Raw genomic sequence first — 25,927 nt, 5'->3', positions numbered from 1 at the left:
CAGCTGGTAAAGAATCCGCCCGCAACGCAGGTTCGATTCCTGGGTCCGGAAGATCCTCTGGAGAAGGGAGAGGCTACCCACTCCAGTATTCTTGGGCTTCCCTGGTGGCTCAGCTGGTAAAAGAACCCACCTGCAATGTGGGAGACCTGGGTTCAATCCCTGGGTGGTCAGAAGATCCCCTGGAGGAGGGCACGGCAACCCGCTCCAGTCTTCTTGCCTGGAGAATCCCATGGACAGAGGAGCCTGGAGGGCTACAGTCCACGGGGTCACAGAGAGTCGGGCACAACGGAGCGACTGAGGCAGCACAGTGTGTATCTGTTACTCCTGAATTCCGAACTTATCCATGTCTCCCACTTTCCCCTTGGGTACCTACAAGTTTCTCTTCTGTGTCTGTGAGTCTATTTCGGTTTTGTAAGTAAGCTCATTTGCGGCATGCTTTTAAACGCTACATGTAGGTGGTATCATAGGGTATTGGTCCTTCTCTGTCTGACTTACTTCACTTCTTATGATGATCTCTAGGCCTATCCGTGTTGCTGCAAATGGCATTACTTCATTCCTTTTTATGCCTGAGTAACACTCCACCGAATACATGCACATCTTTTTTAACCCTTCACCTGTTGATGGACATGAAACATGACATTCTGACAGCCAGTGTGATTCTTCCTGCCAGAAAGCAAGGTGCTCACTTGTTTCAGACTTTCTATTCCCAGAGAACGAAATCTGAGCTGGCCTTGAGTGAAGTCACTTCAGCTGTGTCCACCTCTTTGCAACCCTATGGACCATGGCCTGCCAGGCTCCTCTGGCCAAGGGATTCTCCAGGCAAGAACACTGGAGTGGGATGCCACGCCCTCCTCCAGGGGATCTTCCCGACCCAGGGATCGAACTCATATCTCTTATGACTCCTGCACTGGCAGGCGGGTTCTTTACCACTAGTGCCACCTGGGAAGTTGGCCTTAACAGTCATAAGATGCACTGTTGAGAGAGGGAGCTACAGGCTGAGCAAAAGGGAACATTTCTTTCCTGCAGGATGAGGCTTCTCTCACTGCGGTGGTCTGTCTTGTTGCAGAGCACAGGCTTCAGGGCTCGTGGGCTTCAGCAGTTGCAGCTCACGGGCTCCAGAGCACCGGCCCAATAGTTGTGGGTCACAGGCTTAGCCGCTGCAAGGCAGGTGGGATCTTCCCAGACCAGGGGTTGAACCTGTATCCCCGCATGGGCAGCTGGATTCGTTCCCACGAGACGACCAGAGAAGACCCCGGCTTAACAGCGCATAAAGTGCTTCATCGGCATCACCTTGTATTACCCTCCTGTAGCCCTTCTGACCAAGGCAAGGGTTAGGTTAAACTGCTCTGTAGATTTATACATAAACTCTGGGCCTTGTATTTTGTGGTCGATGTCATTTCTTGCAGCATTTTGAGCATTTTGTACAGACCACGCCGCCATCCACCTACACGAGCCAAAGCGTCAGGGGGCTGTGGGGGGTCTGCCCTCTCATGGCAGACGGACGAAGGGAAGTTCCCACCGAGGCATCCAGACCCTCCAGAGTGTCCTGCCAACGACACTGTGATGGCTGAGGAGCCAGATGAAAGGCAGGCAATGCCCCCACCTGACCCATTAAATTAATCATCGTGATTGGCGACGTCTGCTGGATCCAGGCTGGATGCGGGCCTCCCCAGGCGCTGTGCGCCCAAGTGAGGTAAATTAGGTTTCAGGGCGCCAGGTCGGCGTCAGCAAATTACCTGCTTCTGGGGAGCGGACTGGGCCCCAGTGGGTGCGGGCAGAGCTGATTTGCCACATGGGTGAGCAACGTCTTCTCAGGGTGCTGGTGCCCAGGGGCCCCACTGTGGCCAGGGGCAAGCAGGAGCCCCGTGGACACGGCCCCGCGTGTCCTGGGAGAAGGGCAGGGCCACCCCTTTCTTTCCTATCCAGTCTCTCTACGGTTTCATCTCACTCACCAATCTTGCTCTCTCTGTAAAAGCTGATGATGGCCGGATGCCTGACCAACTGGCTGTGAACAGTGTCAGACGTTCTGGGGACGTCAAAAGTAAGTGGCATCAGTGGCTTTTATTCTGCGGATGTCACACAATCCAGCCCCTGGTGTGCGTTCCAGGTACCAGACCACGCAGGTCAGAGGCCTAGCGGCAGGCTGGCCAGGGAGTTAACTCGAGGTTCTTTTCACTGAATTGATAACTGCTGCTTTCTACTTGACTGAGAATCAAACACACGCACGGCTCCACAGTAGCTCGTGGTAATCGCAGGGTGCTGGGGAAGGCCACCCAGGCCGCTCTGCCTCTATGTCCTGGGAAGGGCTTCCCCACGGCTTCAGGGGCTACAAGAAGGGCTCTGCGCTCACTGGTGGCTCCTCTGCCCCAGAGGTGGCCAAAGTCCCATCAGGGTTCAAGGCCAAAATTCAGAATCTTTTAAAAGTCACATGAAACCATAAAGCATCTACCGTATATAGCACAAGGAATTCTACTCAACATCTGTGATAATCTGTAAGAGAATAGACTCTAAAATACATGTATACCTATAATGAGGGGCTTCCCGGCTGGCACTAGTGGTAAAGAATCCTCCTGCTAGTGCCGGAGACGTAAGAGGCATGCGTTCCATCCCTGGGTCGGGAAGATCCCCTGGAGGAGGGCATGGCAACCCACTCCAAGACTCTTGCCTGGAGAATCCCCGTGGACAGAGGAGCCTGGTAGGATATGGCCCATGGGGTTGCAAAGAGTCTGACACAACTGAGATGACTTAGTACGCACGTGTGCATACATATAACTGACTCACTTTGCTGTACATCTGAAACTAACACAATATTGTAGATCGACTCTACTCAAATAAAATTTAAAGAAGGAAATAAAACGCTCCCAACTTAGGTTAATAAAAAGAAAACAAATAGAAAATCACACGAAGACACTTAGTGTTTGGTGTTTCCATGGATCCCAGAACTAAGCAGCTGACCTGGGTCTCCAGCAGCACCTCAGACCCAGGTTCCGAGAAAGTGTCCCCGGGCTGGACCAGGCAGAGCTAGGGCCGCACAGAGCGGGCGGCTCCCGGGCCCGCCACAGCCCAGCTCCCTGCACACACTGCTCTGCCTGCGTTTGTTCAAGGACATCAGGGACTTCTTTCTTCCAAAATAGCAACCGGTGGACGAAATTAAAAAAAAAAAATTCTGAAAGCAGGAAGCAAGCAGATGCAGTGTTTTGCCTGTTAATCTCTAACAGCTCTCTGAGCCTTGCCAGCACTTAAATCTCCAAGACAAAAGCCACCAGGCCAGGGGCACCCCAGCCTCACCCAGACAGGCCTGTGGGGCCCTGCTGAGGGGGTCCACGCAGACTCTGAGGGGTCCTTGCTGCAGCCGGATTTACAGGGGGGCATCTACAGTGCTCTTCTGGAGTCTCCCCGCCCAACTAACCTGCAGAAGCCCATCCCTTAGGGCTCACCTGTCAAGGGGGGCCGGGGGTTGGGAGGGATCTTGACCAGATAAACACCATCAGTCTGTCTGCAGGGGAGAAAGGACAGACAGACAGAAGCGTGATAAAGCAGACAGTGTTCTTCATTTTCTCACTCTCTGAGACCCCACGAGACAACACTCAGTGGGGCGTTTGCTTGTTTCCCTTTTGTCCTCACATACAAAAGGTATGTCCAGGCATTTTCAACGGTGTGAGCAGGATCAACTGACCAAGATCGCTGTTGTTCAGTGGCTCCGTTGTGTCTGACTCTTTGCGACCCCACGGACTGCTGCAGGCCAGGCTTCCCGGTCCTCCACTGTCTCCCGGGGTTTGCTCAGATTCACATGTATCGAGTCGGTGATGATATCTAACCCTCTCATCCAAGATTCTACAAATTCAAATGTTCACACTCTAGTGTGTGTTACTGGGTGCGAGGTGAAGCCCTGAGGTCTGTGTTTTCAGGGTGAACATCAGAGGCAGGAGGAGTCCAGAAGGAAAACAGGACAGGCTGAGTATATGGACCATCGTACAGAGATGAAAAAACTCGGGAGAGAGGGAAAAAAAAAAGAGCACACAGCTGCCGTCCCCCAAACAGACCTCCCATCTGCCACCCACGATTTGCATGTCACCTTCTCCGGGCTCATTTGTACTTCATTAACTGCCATTGACTTAACAAGATTTATGCAAATGACACCATAGGAGCTCCCTAACTCCCACTGCAATCAAGTGATTATGTATGTGCAACTCTCCACAGCAATGAAAAATTAATACGTGACAAGCCCACTCGCCGCTGAGCCGGGCCCTGGCTTTTTCTTTTCCTTGCTTTTTGCTTTTACATTTCTATTCGAAGAGACCTGATTGCCATAGTTTAGGAGGAGGAGGAGGCTGGGAAGAGGAGGCAGATGGAGGAGGAGGAGGAGGAAGGAAAGGCAGACGGAGAAGGAGAAGCAGACTTCTCTGAACTGAATCTCCACTGAGACTCAGAAAGGACAAAGAACGCGGAGGTGGGCCCAGGTCCTCAAAAAATGGAAGTTATTTTGCAGAAGACAAGTCACATTCTCGATGAGAAAGCTTTCACGGGGGAAGGAGGGGAGACAGGATCACTGCCCACCATCCGTGGACAGCTCCTCCCACGCTGGGCTGAGGACAGCCTCCGTCTCACAGCCAACAGGCGAGCTGTAAAACGTGAGCTGGACGTGGTTAAAATAACCCACCGGAACACGCTCCGTCTGCAAAGACACGCATCAGGCTGCCAAGCGTGATGGAGACACAGCCTCACCAGTGTCCTGAACTGCCCCCGACAAGACTCCTGTGTGCCGGGGTGGAGACAGAGCCTGTGATGATCAAACATACCAGCCTGTCCCAAAGCCACCCCCAGCTCAGCCCCGCGGAAGACCCGGAGGCTCAGGAGGAGGACTTCTCTGTCTTTAGGGCCCATGAGCTGGGGTTCGGGGCCCCAACACACGGACCCAGTCCCGAACGGGGACGGAGCGTGGAGACAGGGGCTCAGATGCTGGTGGGAAGAACAGGCAATGGAGACGGGATGCAGGGACCTCGGGCAACCCCAGACAGACGTGCGAGGACCTGTGTCCCCACAGACGTGCGGTGCTGTAGGCATATCTCAGAAGATTCCTCTCCTTGGGCACGAGGTATTTGTCTGAGGCTGGGGCCACACGTTTAATTCAAGGCATGTAACTCTGCTTCCTAAGCTTTCTTTCTTTTTTCTTGGCTGTGCCGTGTCGCTTGTGGGATCTTAGTTCCTCGACCAAGGATCGAACACCCTCGGCAGTAAGAGTGCAGAGCCCTAACCACTGGACTGCCAGGGAATTCCCTTCCTAAGCTTCCTGAAGGCTTCTGGCCAACAGGCAGTGTAGGGTGCATGGGTGCATGCTTGCACCACAAGGATTTAATTTAAAAATGAAGATAACACAGCTATGTCAACTGTGGCAATGTTGAGGGCTGAGAGAGATATTACGTGAATGCTTAGCAAATACTAAGCAGTCACTTAATCGTTCAGGCCTGCAGTGTCTAGAACATTCTGGCAGGTGCTGCTCTAACTGAGCTCCATCCTCCACAATCCTCTCGCTTCATTTCTACTAGCTGATGTCATCCCTGGCAGGCTGAGGAGTCCAGACTACCTCTAACGGTCTCTGTTCCTTTATAAAAATACAGATCAATCGATACGTCTGTGTGCAAACGCACATCAGCCTGTGCGGCCCACAGCAAGGCTCCAATATGTCCTGAGCACAATGAATCTGAAAATCTGGTTTTACCAGGATCTAAAAATCCTCTCCGGCATCTCCTCATCTCAGCGTCCCAAGGGACTCGGTATTATCCGGAGCCCAATTCCCAGATGTGGAGGCCAAGGCCGGGAACGTCCTGCCTCGAGGGGATTGTGACCCGCCAGGTGCGGGCTCTGGGACGCGGGTTTCCCACGTCTGTACGCACAGGCAGGTACGAGAGACAGGAGCTGGCTGGGCTGCCTGTGTCAGGGTGCCCCAGGAAACCAGATCGCGACTGAAGGGTGAGCTGGATTATTTTGAACATTTACTACTGAAAGGCTTCCCAGGACAGGGTAATACCAGACTTACCCTTGACTGTCAGCCTCCAGCAGCACGAAAACGGAAAGCCTGGCCTGTACAGCAAGCCTTGTGCAGCGGGGCAGGGCAGAAACCGAGGGAAGGAAGGCCCCACCCACACTGGGGACCAGCCTGACCGCGGCGGCGGCCGGCACGCCCACCTGAGCCCACGGGGGACACGGTCTAGCACCCCGAAAGGAAATGTCCCAGGATGGATATCTTAAATGAGAGGAAAAGAGTTCAGTGATTTTCCCAATTCTAGTTGAAAGAGCATCAACAGGATGAAAATTACACATTAAAATGGCCTTATGTGGAGAGTTAAGTTTCTACCAATAAGTAATTGCACAAAGAATAAGCAACCGTGCCTGCATCTGTGCAGGAGAGAAAGCCTTTAGGAGCAGTCAAAGCCGGACTCACAGACACAGAGGACAGACGTGCCGAGGGGGAGGGGGCAGGGGGTGCGCGCAAAGGGACTGGGGGTGTGGGGTGAGCAGACACCAGTTACTCCACACGGGACGGATCAACAACAGGCCCCGCGGTAGAGCGCAGGGGACGGGGCTCAGGATCCCGTGAGAAACCAAGGCGGAAAAGAACACAGACAAACATATACACATGTATATGTACACACACACACACGTGTATACATATATGTGCGTGTGTGTCAGGGGGCTGTGTTTATGGGGCTTTCCACGTGGCGCTAGTGGTAAAGAACCCACCTGCCAATGCAGGAGACATAAAGAAACTCGGGTTCCACCCCTGGGCCGGGAAGATCTCCGGGAGGAGGAAATGGCAGCCCACTCCAGTCTTGTCTGGAGAACTCCACAGAAAAAGGAGGGACTCCACGCACCAAGGGCTCACCATGCATATAGCGGCGTGCTCAGCCACTTCAGTCATGTCCAACTCTGCGACCCCAGGCACTGCAGCCCCCCAGGCTCCTCTGTCTACGGAATTCTCCAAGCAAGAATTTTGGAATGGGTTGCCATTTCCTCCTCCAGGAGATCTTCCCAACCCAAGGATCAAACCCGAGTTTCTTACGTCTCCTGCATTGGCAGGTGGGTTCTGTACCACTAGCGCCACCTGGGAAGCCCCGTAAACACACACCCTATAAATACATATGAATGTATGTGTACATATATGTACAGACATATGTATACACACATATAATTAAGTCACTTTGCTGTACAGCAGAAATTAAACACAGCATTGTAAATCAACTATGCTTCAATTAAAAAAAAAAGTGCGAACAGCAGGAGGAGGGAAGGAGACTGCTCTCAGTGGTTCTCCGCGCCAGCCTACACACCAGTTCCCCCGTCTCTGAAGGTGTCTTGTGAAACCCCGTGGACTTCCGCCTGTCTCACCTGTGATGCCGGGGCCCGCCCCACGCCTGCATGCTGAAACTGCCCCGTCCCCAAGTGAAGCCGGAGGCTACCTGTTTCAAGTGGAAAGACTCTAGGCCTCCCGAAGGGTGGCCAGTGCCAACACGAGCTCCTACAGGATTCGAGAACGTGTCCAGGTGCCAGCGCAGATGCAGAGCTGTCATCCTGCCCACTGACTCCTCTTCCCCTTAAGCAGAAAACACTCGAAGCCAACCGGCCTTCTTCAGCAAACTAAAAGACGGCATTTCCAGAAGCCAGGCTGCCAGGCTGAACACTTTCATTTCATTTCCCTGGGAACTATCACAGCCAAATAGGTCTTGTGAATTCCCCTTTTCCTTGAGACATAAAGTCATTTGGTACCCGGCTTCTGGGCTAATGAAAACCGATTCCAGGCTAGCGACATAGGCCAAAACAAATGCGTGCGTTCGAGTCCTGTTGTGTAATGAGGAAGTTTAATTAAGGCCCCACATTACAGCTGTAAATGTTCCTTTATATAATAAGGTCTAAATGAAACTGAACCTAATCAAAGTTACAATTCCTTCATTAGCAAATTACAAACAAGAGCGCACAGCTGACACACCGGCTATGATTATCACAACTAATTGCCTCGTTGCTGCAAACCAGCCTGAAACCGTGTTCAGATGTCCGTCTGCGAGAGCAAATTAGGGCCACGTCGGGCTATTCCTGTGATCACAAGGGGCTCTTGTACGGGGATCTGATTTACCCCTGTCGCCTGGCGGCCAGCGGCCCAATCAAAGCCGCGCTACAAAGGCAGCCTTTGAAGCCAGCGAGTCTCGAAACGCACTCCATACGCAGGCGGGCAGACTGCACTTCATTAGGCCTGTTGTCACATTTCCCCTCTTCTTATTCTAATGATCCTATTTTAATACACACAGGAACCTCTTCTAATTGATGTCAAGTGAGTGACTTCTACATTCATCAGCGGAGCACATCAAACAAACCTTGGCGCGCGAGCCAGCCTCACGGCGAGGAGAGGCCCGGGGTGTGTCTCCAGCTACAGGGCCGGGCAAGGGGGGAGCCGCGTTACCTGTTTAATTGGGATGGCTCGACCGCTCCCGATGCTGTCCGCCCGACTCTCCAGGCCTTTCTTCTCTTTGTCTGGGTCACTCCCTTTCCGAGACTGAAAAGCAAAAATAAAGTTAGCATTTGGGGAAGGGCTGCGGTTCACAGACTGGGGAGGTGAAACCCACCTGCATAGCTTCTGCAAAATACACAGGCCCTGAAGAAGCCCTGCACAAGCTGTGTGTGTACCCCCATGTACAAGCTGTGTGTGTATCCACGTGTACCAGCTGTGTGTGTACCCACGTGTACCCCCATGTATGAGCTGTGCATGTACCGACATGTACCAGCTGTGCGTGTACCCACGTGTACCAGCTGTGTGTATGTACCCACATAGATGAGCTGTGTGAGTACCCCCATGTACGAGCTGTGTGTGTATCCACGTGTACTGGCTGTGTGTGTACCCACATGTACCAGCTGTGTGTACCCATGTGTACCAGCTGTGCTTGTACCCCCGTGTACGAGCTGTGCATGTACCCACGTGTACCAGCTGTGTGTATGTACCCATATGTATGAGCTGTGCATGTACCCCCATAAATGAGCTGTGCATGTACCCCCATGTACTAGCTGTGCGTGTACCCATGTGTACCAGCTGTGCATGTACCCACGTGTACCAGCTGTGTGTGTACCCCCATGTACGAGCTGTGCGTGTACCCCCGCGTACGAGCTGTGCGTGTACCCCCATGTATGAGCTGTGTGTGTACCCACGTGTACCAGCTGTGTGTGTACCCCCGTGTACCAGCTGTGCGTGTACCCACATGGATGGGCTGTATGTGTACCCATGTACACGCACACACATCCCAGGAACAGACTGCTGTGCGTCCATTGTCACCGAGCCATCACGTTACAGGGAATTTTCTAAACTTTCCTTCCCACTTTTCCACTGCAAAATCATCTTTTAATTCTTTTGCAAAGAAGTTCAAAATTCAATTACGAGAAACCAATGGACCATACAGGAAAGTAACGCCCAACAGGAAAACACATTCCAAAGCTGCAGTTAAATCCAGCCGAGGAGAAAAGGACTCCTCGCTGCTTATTTGGGAAACCTGTGACATAAATGTATATATTTAATTAACATCTGAAGGATTTTAAAAATTCTATTAACGTCTCAGCTGTGCAATTCAACGGGATACTCCTAATTCATATCGAGCTGCCATTAACGTTCCTTTTTATTGCTTCTGGAGAGTCAGAAAAGAGCGAATTCAAAGTTAAACTAGTGTTAAGATACCACAGAAAATAACCAAGGGGAAAGAAAGTTGAAGATCTCTTTGGGGGTAAAATATCAGTACTTTGGGGGAAAATGAGTGGCTTTGTTTGCCAAGTTCCTGACAGTTTTCTTGGCAATAATGACGTGCATGCATGCCCAGGAGGAGGGCGGCCAGCAGGGAGGGTGTCAATGGGGGCCCCAGGGAAGCCACCCCAGGACACCATGACCTGGGGACATTGAAGGAGCAACCACAGCCAAGTCTCCATTGCTTGGTGGCATGAGAAACTGTGAGCACGATGATTTTCTGACAGATTTATTTTATTATGAGAGAAAGATCTGAGACTCGTCCTCCTTAATAACTGTGCTGACAAGTGACAACTCCACTCCATTACTTTTCAATGGGAACATTACTCACGCAATATTGAAAATGGAGAAACATTTCCATGTGCTTTTCAAATCTGAGATGATATATGAAATGAGCAGACTTTGTGGTGTCCAGTGCGGCAACGAGGCGCTAATGAAATCCCGTTTTAAAGGGTGTGAGATGGTGCAGCTGATATATGTGTATATATATATTTTTAATATTAAAGGGAGTGATGTCATGGGGCATGAGGAGAAAAGCTCCCATGATGTAAACCCAGATCAGGGACTGCAACGAGCCCTCGGGCTCCACAGAAGACAGGCTTCCCTGATGAGGCTAAGAAGCTGGCATTATCTACCGAGCACCTACTCAGAGCCAGGCACTGCGCACCTGCTTTTCTTTAGGATCCTAGAAGCTTGGAGAGAGGTACCAGGAAACGAACAAGCAACACACAGAAAGTGGTGGAAGAATGAAGAACGTGATGTTTAACCTTTGGGCTCGGTGGGAAGTAATTCCTTGTCATGAACTTTAAAGAGTTAGGAGCTCACTTTTCTCTTTAATTAATTAACTGTTTAATTAATAACCTGCGGTAAGAGCTATGTAACAGCTTTTATATAAGTTCTCTTTCCCCTATGTCTCAGTTCATGAGAAAGCTGGAATTTGAGGTTTCTATTTGTAAACGAGCTTCAAAGCTCACAGGGATGACATTTAAAATGGTTTCAAATCAGTAGAGACGACTAATGGTACTTTGGAATTTTAAGAACTCTGAATTTCTAAATCTGGAAATCTGTCTTCATTATTCTCTATTAATCAGAATAATTAACAAAACAAACATTAAAAGAAAAAAATTAACATCTTCCTCAAGGCAGCACATCTGTCTCCACAGCCACTCTGTTGTCAGAGAATTCCAGATTCTAGAGGAAGCAGGATCAGGAACTAAACTCCACGTCTGATCACATACCCTGAGATGAATGAGGTAGAAACTGAGGGAAAACTTCCCCGCCAAAATGCAGCAGAAATTCCCGATGACTCTCACACTTGGCTGGAGAGAACCATAAAACTAAAACTTCATGGACAGAGTGGTGATAATTTGTTAGGCAGAAGGGTTTACTGTCTCTCCATCCTACAGTGACTTTTGGTACAGCAGTCTGCGATATATTTCATAAAACAGAAATCCAACAGCCAAACTGCAACAAACCCGTTGGACATAAAACACCGCAGCACGTATGGATTCCCAGGAAGTTCTCCTGCTATGTCTGCCAGCCCTGAGACTACAGCACCCACAGCACAGCCTCACAATGCCACTCAAAAGGCTCCGCGAAAGCGTCAGATCCAAAGCTGCCCTGGGTACCGCTGCTGGGGGGTCAGGAGTGAGTGTGCAAGGCACCCGCCTGGCACACCACCAGAACCCTAACAAGAGTTTATCACACCCAACACAGAAAGCCACGGGGGGCCGGGAGAGCGACCGCAGAGCCTCTGCACAGTGAACGCAGCAGAAAGGAAGGCTAGGATAAACCTAATCACCACCTCCTTCGTCAGACACACGTTCAGCCGCCCCTCAGGTGATAAAGACAGCTGTGAGGGGCGCCCCACCAGCGGCCTGCTCCCGAGAACAAGGAGCATCACGGCCAAGTGCCCTCGCTACCACACTGAGACCCGGCTTCCCCCCTGCAACTGATGAGCGAGTCCAAGCCTGCTGGAGCGCACGTCACAGGACCCTCGCTCCCTGCCCTGCAGAAGACAAAATACCGTTCAAACAGGTCTATTTATGCTATCAATCCTCTGCCTTATTTTTTACAGAGAGTCTCTATGAACTGGGTAATGGCTTTTCACAATCTTTGGTTACTGGGTATGCTTGGCTCTATTCTGGGGTGTCGGCATTATATGGCAAGCTTTGAGAAATAAGCATGTAAGTGACATCAGGATTATAAATTGTCCACCGGACAATTTGCGGACACATAGAGGAGTGAGTTTAAGCCGTGGACGCAGATAACAGACACTGCATCCAAAGGAATGCCGATCCCCAGATGGGGGGCTGGGGGGGTAGGGGGATGGATATTCTGGAGGTGCACTCTTTATCTATGACGGGGTTATTCCTAGAAGTAGCAGCAGCAGTGGCAGAAAAATGCTCGCAGTCTATGAGCTGCAGGGTGAGTATATGCATGTGTTTTAAAATTCCTGTATGTTTGAAAATACTTACTAATAAAACATTTGAACCACATGTTAATAAATCAGGGCTATGAAACTACTCATCCTAAGAGCATATATTACAGAAGCAGGAATTCGATGGATATAGCCTTTAAATATTTTTTTCAAAATAATTTTTTTTTCAAAGAAACAAGCAAGATACAATATCATTCAGCTTTTTTATTAGTGACTGATGGTTCCTACTGCCAACAGAACACAAAACTTGCTACTATAAGAGAGATCTGCAAGTTTGTAGTCTTTTGTAAAAGGTGTGTGTGATTTATTTTTGCTCAGATTTTTGCTTATTTTTGCATGTGTGTGTATACAGACAGAAGCATCTGGGACTGAAGAACATTAGCCCAGGGTGGCACACTACAGGTCATTTATAAAATTTATAAGCACGGTGTTTGCAGACTGGTGCGTGTACAACTTAATTAACGCTGGCCTCTTTAGGAGGATCTTCGTAAGTAAGGAAAACGAAGCTCCTTCATCTGGGCATTACCGTCCCAGCCTGAGTGGGTTTTTATTCACTAAGATTGGTCGATGTAGGGCACTTCCGTCCTCCTAATACACATTTTTCAATAAATGCGCTTTTCGCTAATTGAAGCCAGTGATTACTAACAATCGCCAGGGATGAGGAGGTTATGACATTTTACATATTTAAGAATAGGAGCAAGCCGGTAACAAGGAGAATCTAGTTTCTTAATTGGCCACGATTTCGAAATCAATTTGCCTCTTGTCATTCCCTGGGTGACACTGACATCTAGTGGAGTTATCACTTCTGAGATCTTCAGCGTGCAACGCCCACCCGTCACCATCACCATCACGCCGGCGCTTTGTTCGGTGTCAAAGCTGGCAGTGATGAAGATGCAGGTTTTCAGTCTTCTTCAACGCCATGAGCAAACCTGCCGTGAAGGTAGCTTCTTCATGACCCCGATTCCTGTTCCCACTAGGATCAACAGTGCAATGGATTCAGCTTCTGAAAGGATTTACTCTCAGGCCACTTTCCAACACGGAGAGATCGAGCCTCGACCCTGCCCTGGTTCACAGGCAGGCCCTCGCCTCCATCACCAGCTGCATTAATTACGACACGATCAATGGGGATTTCCAGTCACCATAAGGACGGGTCTGCACTGGTTCTGGCCCTGCCCCACCTGGCCTGGACAGCTGGCCGCTGTCTGGGCGCCTGGACTCAGTGTATACATGTGTGCACGGCTCCAACTGCGGAGGTGGGGGTCCCATCCGTCTGCTCTCCTCTGGGCGGGCAGCACCCCCATCGCCGTCCACCTCCTCTTGAACCCAGGTTGACTCTGACGACACCCACGCCTGATGGAAAACAAATCTGGCCGTGCAGACAGCAGCAGGGAAGGGCAGGCTTATCACCTGAGTTATCTGTTTATCTGTTATGAACAGTTATCACCTGTTCATCTGCTTCTTCCTGCCTTAAACATGTCTCCTTTGGCAGGTACCCAGTGGGCAGGGCCCAGGACACTACTTTCCAGCACCTTCAGACCCCAGAGGTGCCCACATAGGTGTGGGATGGAATGTGCTGGAGCAGCCCCATTTCAAAGAGACTTCCCAGCTTCTTGCCTCTTGCCTTGAAGACAGACCAAAGCCAATGACCAAGAAAGGTGACCCTGAGGAGGTGTCGTGAGCCTGGGTGTCCCGTCCTCCTGCCATGCCCTAGAAGAAGTGTCAAACACACAGAACATGCCCTGGCCCACATTCCAGGGCCCCTCCTCCCTGCTATGCCGGTGTCCCGCTCACGGCCCACCTGCCCTCTCTGCGCCTTCAGCAGTGGGCTCTCCTCAGGTCCCCGGAGCCCTGGGTCAATCCACGGCCTGTTCTCTGAGGTGACCCCGCCTCACCTGGAAGCCCCCACCTGGGTGTGCACACGTGTGACAGGTGGATGGATAAGCCACGAGTGCTGTTTAGGTGACTGCTGCTGTTCTCAGCGTGTCTGAAGAAATCCCACAGTGCAGCGTCTCGTAGTGGATGTCTCTAAGCATATCAGGTAGGTCCCTGCATTTTGCACACACCTAAGTACCTCCCTCCCAATCTACAGCCACTTTTGCTTATGCACTAATGTAAGTCACTCCATAACACTGGGGTGGTGAGATAAAAATGAAAGCAAAGGACTCGTCACCCCTACAGGGAATCTTCTAGCAACCTCTCTGCAACTACTGCTGTTTCCGGTTCAGAGAGGTTGAGTTCCTTGCCCAAGGTCACACAGCCCCAGGCAGTGGAGGCCAGGGGCTGAGCCTGTCTGATCCTCACTCTGGCCCTCCAACAGCAGCGGCTGCCGGAACTTACATGGCATGGGGCAAGGAGCTGAGGAAGGGAGCAGTTGTGAGGAGGGAGTGCGTGCTGCTGGCAACACAGCCCGGCAACGAAGACCATCTGATGGGAAACTGTCGTGGACATGGTGGAGGGGGCCAGGGGTCCGCTGTGCCTGGCGCCCTCCTTCACCATGGAGAACGCCATCTCCAGGGACTTCTGCGGCTGTCCAACAGTAAGATTCCCCACTTCCAATACAGGGGGCGCAGGTTCGATCCCTGTCCAGGGAACTAAGATCCCACGTGCTGCACCACCAAAATAACAAACAAACAAACCCCTGCCATCTCCAAATCAGGGCAGTGGGTCAGATAACAGACTTGTGGCTACCTCTGTAGAAGCCTCCTTTAGCTCGAGCCAGGAAATATTGAACTTCTTTGCACTGAAGTCAGTTATAATCAATCAAGAAAAAGGGTCAGTCACTCAGTCGTGTCCAAATCTTTGCAACCCCATGGACGGTAGCCTGCCAGGCTCCTCTGTCCGTGGGATTCTCCAGGCAAGAATACTGGAGTGGGTTGCCATTCCCTTCTCCAGGGGATCTTCCCAACACAGGGACCAACCAAGAGGAGAAATCACCTGGCTGGAAACAGAGCACCCTGACGCTGTATGCTAGAGTTGAGCAACTTTCTAAGACAAGTCAAATTTTTGTTTCTAAGACAAGACACTGGATGCTGGAGACATCTTTTTTGTGCGGCCAGCCTGTGCACTGTGGGATGTTGAACGCCTCCGTGGCTGGTACCCAGACTAGAACTCTGCAAGACCACGCCCACACCCCCCCACCCCACCCCAAGCTGAGACAACTCAGACCTTCTCCAGAAACTGCCAAACTCCTGGCAGAGCAAAAGCATCTGGATGAGAAGCCCTGGTTTGAAAGCTTGTATACTCATAATGCACAGACCTAGTCCCAGGAGGGAAAGTGTTCTTCTCAAGTCAAATGACTCCAGCCATGCACGGCAGTAGCTCTGCCCCGAGTTCTGAGTCTGGAGTTCTGGGCTCAACTGCAAAGCCTTCTCCACCATTGATTGGTAATGTCTTTTGTGTGTAAGGGGATGGACAGGGTGGCCACGCTTTTGTGTCCTCTGTTGTAAAGGGGACAGCCCAACCGCTCAGGGAGCTTTTAAAAAACTATACACGCCTGGTTCCCATGCACAGATTCCGAGCTCATAAACCTGAGCCCTGAGAGCTGATGCACACCAGAGCCCTGCATATGGTTCTGAAGAAAATTCCAAGTGGACAGGCCTGTGAGCCTCTACAGACCCCGAGGAAGTCCTCGGCGCTCCAGCCTAAGGAGCAGGGGGTTTGTCCGCCTATAGGGCTTACACATCTCATCTCGAAGGCTGGATGCGCACGTGCGGGGAGTCCTGGCAGTCTGCCACCTGCACGTGTCTAACGGGAGACTAAGAGAGTCGCAGGACCAGGGACACCTTTATCCGACTCCTGGCTCTTCGTTTCTGACTCCCTGCAACTGAGCACGTCCCAGCTTGCTCAGCACCCGCACCTCGGCATCCCGCAATATTCTGAGACGCCCACGGAACTCAGCGCCCTTCCTGACCACCTGGCGGCCAGAGGACCACTCGGTGACCGTCTCGGGACCCACGCTCCGAGCCCCGGGGGACACTCACAGTGAAGAGGTTGGACCGGCGCTTGGACTGCTTGCGGACGGGCGTGGGCGTGTTGGCTGCGGGCGGCACGTCGATGCGGAGCTCCTTCTGGCTGGTGCTCGGCGTGGACGGCACGGAGGAGGAGTAGTCGCTCAGGCTCCCGCCGCCGTTACTCGTCTGCAACGATCCGAAGCCAAGGCTGCGTTAGGGACCCGCCCCGGGAGCCTCACTCACCACCTGCGTGGGACCGTAAGTCACACACAGCAGGTGCAGCCGGACCGGCGCGCCGGCCCCTCCCACTGGCTGGTGGCATCGGCATGAAGGATGCTCGGTGTCCTTCTAGAAGAGAGCGATCAGCTCGGCGTCATTTCAGCTAAGAAAAGGGACTGAAGGCAGGGAAACCTCTTTCGTTTAATTTTTCTTCAGAGTGAAAATGTAATTATTTTCTGTTTCCTCTGAAAAAGGAAGGGACTGGTTGAACTAAGTGGTTTCCGTGGTTCCTTCACTGCGCTAGATTAGAGGCAGAAAGAGCACAATTGTGCCCCAGAGGACCAGAACTCACATTTTGAAAATGACCTCTTAGAGGGATAAATCGGGAGACTGGGATTGACACATACACACTACTATATATAAAAAGATGACTAATAAGGACCTGCTGCACAGCACGAGGAATAATGCTCAACACTCTGTAATGGCCTCTATGGACAAAGAATCTAAAAGAGAAGGGATGTATGTATTAATACGTGTATAAATGACACTCTGCTATACAGCAGAAATTAATGCAATGCTGTGAATCAATTATATTAAAAAAAAAAGTTTTAAAAAAAGAAAATGACCTCTTAGAAATGTGGATGCATCTGGAAGATACTTCAAAATTCAGAGAGAATTGTAGATGCCAGTGGTGGGGACGTTAACAGCCTTGACGGTACCTTTGTAGGGCCCTCCTGTAAATGCACTTCCCTTCTCCTCAAGGAACCAAACAGAGGTTGCCTAACCTTCTCGCTAAATCTGTTTAAAAAGTATCAACATAACACCTGTCTGAGAAATGTAAACCGAAGACAGGACAGCAGGCAAAGATAAGCCAACCGTTCCTCTCTGGGATTTTGGTTAGGTTCTTCAAAGTGACTTATATATTATTTGCTTCCAAATAAACAGCAAAATGTTGCACTAGAAAGATACTAGCGGGACTTCTCTGGTGGTCCAGAGGTTAAGATCCTTCTTCGAGAAGCTAAGTTCCGACATGCACACACGTGGCCAAAAAAAACCCATAAAATATAAAACAAGGGAAGCATTATTGTAACATTCAGCAAAGACTTAAAAAAAAAAGTTACCAGTTTCCATAGGCCATAAGGGAAAAGGGGACTCTAACCCAGAACTGCTACCATCTTGAAGCATATTGTGGGATGAGCCAATGAGATTTACCCACAACTGCTCAGCCTACAAGCAGACGAGAACAAGGACTAACTCGGGGTCATTTAAATCAAGAGCAGAGACAGCATGGAGATGGGAGCATTAAAGACTGATTCCCATAAAAACCACTGGGCCACAGCAGTTTCTGAAGATGTTATGTGAGCTACAGACACGCTGTTATTTGCAAAGTTGAAACAAACAGGAAATCCACCTTGGAGCTGGGTGAGCACCCTCTTTGGCAGGCATGTCCTCCCGGGCTCGTACCTGCCTTTCAGCCCAGCCTCTCAGGGGACCGACATACCTGGCTGATGTGCACGGCGGACACCTGTGCGGAGCAGACTGACGAGTGGCTGGGCGAGTTGGGGAGGGACTTGCAGGGACCTATGGACAGCTGCTGCTTCTTCCTCGTGGCGACAATCTTCTGGGCAACTGAGGGCAAGGAGACAGAGGAGGTCTCTGTGAGGCCGCTCTCCAAACCCAGGGCACGTGGCAGAGGCCCAGGACCACCCCCATCATCCACTGTCCCCCGGGTCCACAGTTAACATAATTCCCGACTTTCAGTCGAGCACAGGATGACCAGAAGAGACACGCCATTCCCTGGGGCTTCCCCTGGTCCATCCCCCTGCCCCCCAGATAAACGTGGCCATGCAGGCAAGTCCTGGCCAATAGGATGTCAGCAGGAGGGTCATGTGGCAGCATCCCGGAAGCTCCCTCAAGAGAGATGCCCTTGGCCTATTTCTCCCTTATGACCTTTTCCTTCCAGCTGCAGCCCTGGCAGTGACCTTGGGGGGTAGAAGCCACACTTGGTGGGACATAAGCCCTTGACAGCCCTGTGCAGACTGCCTCAGAAGCTTTATAGGTAAACCACAAAAAATACACATCTATCTTGTTTAAATCATTCTAATGATTTTTTCTCCCCAATTACTTGCAGCAAAAATCATCCTAAATAAGACAGGGGAATTTAAACCAAATCCTTTTGGGAACCAAAAAAATCTATTTTATTTATTTATTTATTTATTTATTTTTGCATAGCCTAAAGAATTACTCTCAACTCTACAAGTGACCGCATAGAATTATATTCAAGGACATGTAATTATCTCAAATATTTTTTTTAATTTAAATATACAGCTACACACATTGAAAGTTTATCTTAATCAATACAAATCTAAATTCCACCAGTCATAACTTCTGGCAAATAGGCTGGCTGATAAGGCATACTGGATTTAATTGGAAAGGAAGTCAAGGATTAGAAAACTCTTCCTACACCAATAGGTGTCACTACAGGAGAATAACTGCAGGTTTTATTTGAGTAGACGTGTGTCTTTGGGGACGAGCTGTAATTAAGTTCAATGATATTCAATCCTTGTCTTTGCCCAGAGTGGCTATTTTTAAAGACATCCATGCAAAGGAACACGCACTGCCCCCAGCAGCAGGTTATGACACAGAAGGAGCACACAGTGGCCGCGGATCATTTCTTGTCCAAATGAATACAGTGTTAATAAGGAGCTGGTTTGTCCACAGCTCACGGCTTTCATGTAAATGAATGATGTATAAACATGATTAAGTGGAAATGCAATATATAAAAAATGGCTCACAGAGACCAAACAGCAGCCTCATCAGTTACATCCCACCTCCGATAGGCCTCTTATCATCCTGAAAGGATGATATCAATTAATTTATCTTCCCATAGTGTATTGATCATAACCTTCATCAGCTAATCATGTTTAAATTACAGAGGAATATCGCAGCACTCTGTCATTTCAAAGCCATTGGCGTATTGATCTGGGGTCTTTGAAGATGCACATTCGAATATTTCAAAAATCATTATGCGAACTCGAAACTAAAACCCAAGAACAGCTCCCAACACCTGCAAAACATGTGCTGTATAGGTGAGCTGAGATTCCGAGACCGAAAGTTAAATAACTTACAATCACGACCGTCAGGGTGACCGCCAATTTACTTCCATTAAAAAAACAAAAAGAAAGAACTTTTTTTATTTTGATGATCAACTCTAATAATGCATTTTTATTCTCCTCCTGACCTCAGAGCTACTATTCAGTTGGATGACCATACAGGATTTCATCTTAAATCTCACAGAAAAAGCGTAAACATCAGAATTAAACAGGGCAAAACTATTTGGACAACTCTATAGACATTCTCTAAGTGTTTTACACTCTAAGGGGGAGAGTTGAGAAACTTTCTAAAACAAGTCAAACACATTATTAAAATCCTCATTTTATGACACTCCAAATGGAAAAGAATTTTCTCTCCTCCTCACACGGAGGCTAGAAAGAGCAAGTCCATGGGCAGAGAGAACCTTTACCCATAAGACTCCCACATGGGGACTGAAAGGGCCGTGCAAAGCATCAACCACACATTAAGTACCAAGGTTCTTCTGTCCATGCAATTACGGCTTTGCCACATTTATAACAAAATATGAAGTCACAGCCTCTAATAACTCATAGCATTCTTTTAAGCCTAACTAGAACTTTTAACTCTATTTGTTTTATTTCACCATTATTTTTATGTCTACCCACAGACGGAAGCAAGGAAATGAGTTACAAATATTTTGTGCTAAAATACATAGACTGCATCAGAAATACAGGATAACCCATCAAAGTGGGGGGCACTTCCTAGGGGACAATGGAAGTATCGGACTCAAGAAGGACGAGGAGACACAGTGACTGTTTTGTGAGGCTGAGCCACCTTCTTTTTCACAGTGAAAAGCCTCCCGCCCACTGTGGCCACAGAGCTGGGTTGGGCCACGTACGTGGATGAGGCCTCCTCCCCAGTAACAGCTCACGGGAAATGGGGTCCCAGAGCAGGGAGGCTCTGTTCTGTAACTCCAGTCATCAACTGCGCCTGATATCTGTTCTCCTGTAACTATAGCCATCAACTGCGCCTGATATCCAGAACATCTGAAGGTCAGTCGACTTAAAACATGAATCTTACTTACCCCTCAGATTACACTGGCTGGGCAATCTTTATAATCACTGAGTTTTGTCTGCATTTAATCACTCCACAAGTGAATGTTACATATTTTATATAAGTACATGCAATGAATGAATAAAACAGAAACACAATCACTTGAGCTGACTTAAAAGGATCTGGACCCTTTATCATCAAGCTGTGATGTTTTGCCAGTTTTGGCGCCATGCTTTTGTATAAAGCTGCCACAGGAGCTAAGCCCAAGTCTGAAATGCTGTCGGGGTCAGACCCTGAAATTGTTTCCTCCCTTCCCAGGTGTTGTTGCTGTTCAGTCGCTGAGTCGTGTCTGACTCTTTGCGACTGCATGAACAGCAGCACGCCACCAGACGCTAACCAATCTCATCAACCTGGTATTCTAACAGCAGTGCTTGGTGCTGTCTTAAAAGTCGCTTCCTAGGGACTAACATACAATGTGATAAAACATAATCAACACTGCTCTTGTTACAGATGAAAGTCATTAACAGAGTGCATTCTAGGTGCTCTCATCAAAGGAAGATATGTTTCCATTTCTTTAATTTTTTATCTATATGAGGTGGTGGATGTTCACTAAACTCACTGCGATATCATTTCACGATGCAAGTTGAGTCACTGCACTGTGTACCTTACATGGTGTGTCGGTTATAGCTCAGTCAAACTGGAAGGGAAAAATATTAAATACACTCAAATATAAACAAATGAGTGAGTAAGTATCGCACCCTCCACAATTTTGAAGTTTTACTTGGGTGATAGATACCCTTTAACTGTATCCATAATCTCACTGTAGCAACTTCAAAAATAAGGAAGCAACTTCCACGACCTGGGAGAGGCCTGAGTGGCTACTGGGGGCTGGCAGTGGCCCCTTCTCGACCTGCGTGATGACCTTGAGATCTTTAGTTTTCAACTGTGCCCTTGATTATACTTTCACAAATATACTTCCCTTCTTCAATTAAAAAGAAGTTGATTCAAGAACTGAAGCAACCAGAAAAAGCGAGTTACACAGTTACTTTCTGCACAGATTTTGAATTTTCTATTGGAGAGATGATAAATGACACCCTTTAATTAGTGTGTAAAAATAAGACTCTCGGATAGCTCCCAAATAAGACCTCATTAAAACCTGGCCTAATGCCCAATTTCTGCTTCTTCTGGTTCTCAAATCATTTGCACTGAAGGAGGAGCAGAAAGAATGAGTCTGGTCCCCTCAAGGGAGTCAGGTCCACCGCTCACCAGGATCTGGGGGGCATCCTCCTCTCCTCCCCTCTCCCCCTTCTTTCCCTCCCCCACCACCTTTGACCTTTACACCTGAACAACGGGCCAGGAGGCTGAGCATCATGTCTGCCGCTGTTTAGCACCTAAGTCGTCTCTGACTCTTTGCAGCCCCGTGGACTGTAGCCCGCCAGGCTCCTCTGTCCATGGGATTCTCCAGGCAAGAATACTGTAGTGGGTTGCCATTCCCTTCTCCAGGGGATCTTTCCAACCCAGGGATCAAACCCGGGTCTCCTGCATTGGCAGGAGGATTCTTTACCGCTGGGTCACCAGGGAAGCCCTGAGCATCCTGTCTACTAACCCATTTAACCCGTACAGTCCCATTTTGCAGATGAGGAAAACAAGGCAGGGGGAGCCATCGGCAGAGGAGGGGCTCAGACGCAGTCCATCTGCCTCCAGGAGTGCTCGCAACACTGCCCCGCCAGACCCCGGCGCTCCCAGGACGGGCCTGTGCACCCTTCTGCCCTGTGCCGGCACAGACTCTCCCCGATGCCCCCTCCCTTGTGCTGACCACCACAACCCGGCTTCCTTCTCTGTGCCCTTGGTTGAAACCTGCCATTGCCAAGGTTGCTGGTGACCAGCTGGAAGCCCGGTCACCTCCTGCTTGACCTCTGGGCAGCCCTGGGCACCACTGACGGTTCCTCCTCCCCTGACACCGACTCTCAAGGGCTCCTCTCTGGCAGAACCTCTTTCGCAGCCTCCTTCGATGGACGTTTGGTGCCTCGAGGCTTCTTTCTTTGCCGTTTTCTCTTCCGGCCAAGGGCTCCCAAATCCATGCAGCCTTGCTCCGCGTCCTTCCTGCTTCTGGGACCGTGGATCCAACGACTGACTCTACACCCCCGCTCCAGATGCACCTCGACATCCATGTGGCCCAGCCTGGGTCTCACGCCGTCTCCCAACTCTAACTGTACCATCCCCTGCGACGCCAGGGCAGGGACAGAGGAGCCGGAAGAGATGGATTCTTCCACCAGAATTTCTCATAAATTCATCTTCATGACCACTGCCTGGACCCTAACTCTACCCGCCCGTGGCCGGCTCCTCAGGCAGCCTCCAAGGCCATTCCCCGTCCCTGCCGTCTCCAGCATCACTGCCGCCCACAGAACACGCTGCAGGCAGCCTCGTAAGGCTCTCCCTGACCTGCTTCTACTAACAGTCCTGCGACACGTCCCGTCATCACACCGATGTCAGAGCTGAAAGTTCTCAGCAAAACGGGGCTCTTCCATGTGGAGGAGTGGAGGGCTCTCCACTCCCGTTATTACTTCCCACGGAGCCAGGGACCCACAGCCCCAACTCTTTTGACCTCTCCCCAAGCCCTCCTGCGAAGGCCCGACCCACTTAAGTGACTGAAGTGGCTGCCAGCTTGGGACAGGCTGTGCCTTCTCCACCCCTGCAATCAGGAGCCATGTGCCTGGAGCTCAGGGGCAAGGCGAGGGCTGCCCTGCTGCTGGAACCAAGTCAGTCCATTTCTGGTTTTCACACAAGAAAACCCAGATGAGCGTTATTGCCTGGTACAGCTTTACCCATAACAAGGAATCATCTGACCCTCAGGGATCTTATCTCTTAATTGGCTCAGAACCCCAGAGGGGACAGGAGGCAATCCCAACTCGACGCGACCACCCTCCAGCCTCGCGGCCCACTGCCATGCCAGAGAGAACCCACCACACCTCCCACAACACACTACACAAGCTGCCACCATGGCCCAGACCTCACGGTCAGTTCCTCCTCAGAATCCATACCGCGAGCATCACCTCTCCTAGATAAGCTGTCCTCTCGAACCATGAGGTTCCTCCAGGGGGACCCTGCACCCCAAATACCCACAGGTGCTAGTGTTTTACCCAGGTCTTGACTGAGCACCAATGCATGTTTACACACACACACACAGGGGCACAGCAGTCAGGGCTGTGCTGAAGGCTGCAATTCTGCTTCTCAGCCCTGAATCCCTAGTGCCTGGGTATAGGAACTACTCCTCCCCAACCCAACACATGATCACTCACACCAGGTCCTGGCCTCAAGCTCTCTACTTACGGGACGAGGTCCCCGGACAGGGGTGTCTCTAACACTCCCCTTGAACGGTACCACTCGATGTCTGTGACATCCATAATTAAGCACCTAATTCAGTTCAATTGTTCAGTCATGTCTGACTCTGCATTCTCATGGACTGCAGCACGCCACGCCTCCCTGTTCATCACCAACTCCCGGAGCCTACCCAAACTCATGTCCATTGAGTCGGTGATGCCATCCAACCATCTCATCCTCTGTCGTCCCCTTCTCCTCCTGCCCTCAATCTTTCCCAGCATCAGGGACTTTTCAAATGAGTTAGCTCTTTGGATCAGGTGGCCAAAGTACTGGAGTTTCAGCTTCAGCATCAGTCCTTCCAATGAACGCTCAGGACTGATTTCCTTTAGGATGGACTGGTTGGATCTCCTTGCAGTCCAAGGGACTCTCAAGAGTCTTCTCCAACACCACAGTTAAGCATTTAAGCTTTTTAAAATTTCATTAGCCATGATGACATTTTTGGCATAGTCCAGTGAGTGTTAGCAAATGTAATCCGCAAGATATCTTCTCTCCTTTGAATGATTTACCGGAATCGGTCAATTAACAGGAATGTTCGAAGCGCCACCCAGGGGCCCAGAGAAGGAAGGGAAGGCAGGGGACGGGGTGTGTGACCTGGTCTCTCACCTCTCGGAGTCCCAAGCCGGAAGCAGTGTCCTAGGCACCTCATAACCAGAGCTCCAAGGTTCTAGCAGAGACAGGAGCACCAAGAACCACTTAAACACTGGGCTGGGCGGTCCCTTTTGCCCCATCCGTTCTTCACTCTACTTACTGAGATCCTACAACCCCACCAGCTCCCTGTCCAGGTCCCAGGGGAGCAGGGGCTTCTCCATCAGGCTGAGGACTGGCGACCCTCTCACCTGCCTTTCCCCAGTTCCCCGAGTGTACAGGAGACTTAACTCATTAACCAGGTGTGTAAGGATCTGCTCTTGGACATCCCCCAGCAAGACCCCATGAGCAACGTCTGCTTCCGTGGTGTGAACACTGCTGTAGGAGCAGTGCGGCCCCCATTCTCAGGCTGCGCTGGGGAGTGGGTGAGTCCGGGGCCTGGGGGAGCTGGGGGCCGCAGCTCAGCACAGCAGTGCAGGAGCAGGCATGGCTGACCGACATCCTGGAGCCACCATCAGATGCCAACTGGGGACTGAGTGTGAACCCGGCCAAGCCTGAGCAAGGGGGCGGTCTTCGGCTACTGGGAAGAGCTGGATGCAGGCTGTTGAGACCAGGAAAGGCGAGAGCTCTGAGTGAACAACATTAGATGGGAACTGAAGTATGAATGATTGATCTATTACAGGACTATTTCAATGTTTATAACAGGCACGCTTAGAAAAACCAACTAGCGTGAGATTATCCTTCAATTAAAAAATTTAAAAAATCAACTAGTGTGAGACTCTAATTTTTACTCCGCAAAAATATTTTAAAAGCACAGTTCGAGGCTGGGGGTCATTGCTGCTGTTGTGCAGTGGCTCAGTCGTGTCTGACTTCGAGGCTGGGGGTCATTGCTGCTGTTGTTCAGTGGCTCAGTCGTGTCTGACCCTTTGTGACCCCACGGCGTGCAGCACGCCAGGCTTCCCTGTCCTTCGCTACTTCTCAGAGCTCGCTCAGATTCTTGTCCTTTGAGTCGGTGATGCCATCCAGCCATTCCATCCTCTGCCTTCCCCTTCTCCTCCTGCCCTCAGTCTTTCCCAGCTTCAGGGTCTTTTCCAGTGAGTCAACTCTTTGCATGAGGTGGCCAAAGTATTGGAGTTTCAGCTTCAGCATCAGCCCTTCCAGTGAACACCCAGGACTGATCTCCTTTAGGATGGACTGGCTGGATCTCCTTGCAGTCCAAGGGACTCTCAAGAGTCTTCTCCAGCACCACAGTTCAAAAGCATCAATTCTTTGGTCCTGCTTACAGGGAGAGAAAATATTCCCCAGACGTCATAATAACAGGCCAGACTTATGTGAGTTTTGGGGCTGATTTTGTCTCAGTTTTGTGGTCCAGAAGTTAGTTTGAACCACACCTTCATGCAAGAGCCAGACTGAAGTAAATAGGAATATCTCTGGAAGAGGTGCTCTTAATCCAGG

At 50.3% G+C, this 25,927-nt stretch overlaps 1 protein-coding gene across 7 annotated transcripts in view; it reads right to left on the bottom strand.

Annotated features, from left to right (window-relative positions):
• The window catches only part of AGAP1 (ArfGAP with GTPase domain, ankyrin repeat and PH domain 1), a 562,160-nt gene that overhangs the window by 267,290 nt on the left and 268,943 nt on the right, over nucleotides 1-25,927 (bottom strand). For all 7 annotated transcript variants that reach the window (XM_070780389.1, XM_070780391.1, XM_070780390.1 and 4 more), the window contains exons 7-9: nucleotides 17,883-18,010; nucleotides 16,193-16,348; nucleotides 8,450-8,542 (exon numbers count right to left, since the gene is read on the bottom strand). In XM_070780389.1, the coding sequence (XP_070636490.1) occupies nucleotides 8,450-8,542; nucleotides 16,193-16,348; nucleotides 17,883-18,010 (377 nt within the window). The remainder of the gene's footprint in view (nucleotides 1-8,449; nucleotides 8,543-16,192; nucleotides 16,349-17,882; nucleotides 18,011-25,927) is intronic.

Source organism: Bos indicus, chromosome 3, assembly GCF_029378745.1.
Source record: "Bos indicus isolate NIAB-ARS_2022 breed Sahiwal x Tharparkar chromosome 3, NIAB-ARS_B.indTharparkar_mat_pri_1.0, whole genome shotgun sequence".
In the NCBI taxonomy this organism is placed as follows: Eukaryota; Metazoa; Chordata; class Mammalia; order Artiodactyla; family Bovidae; genus Bos; species Bos indicus.
The sequence above is the reverse complement of the archived record's forward strand: the minus strand, read 5'-3'. Positions and strand labels throughout refer to the sequence as shown.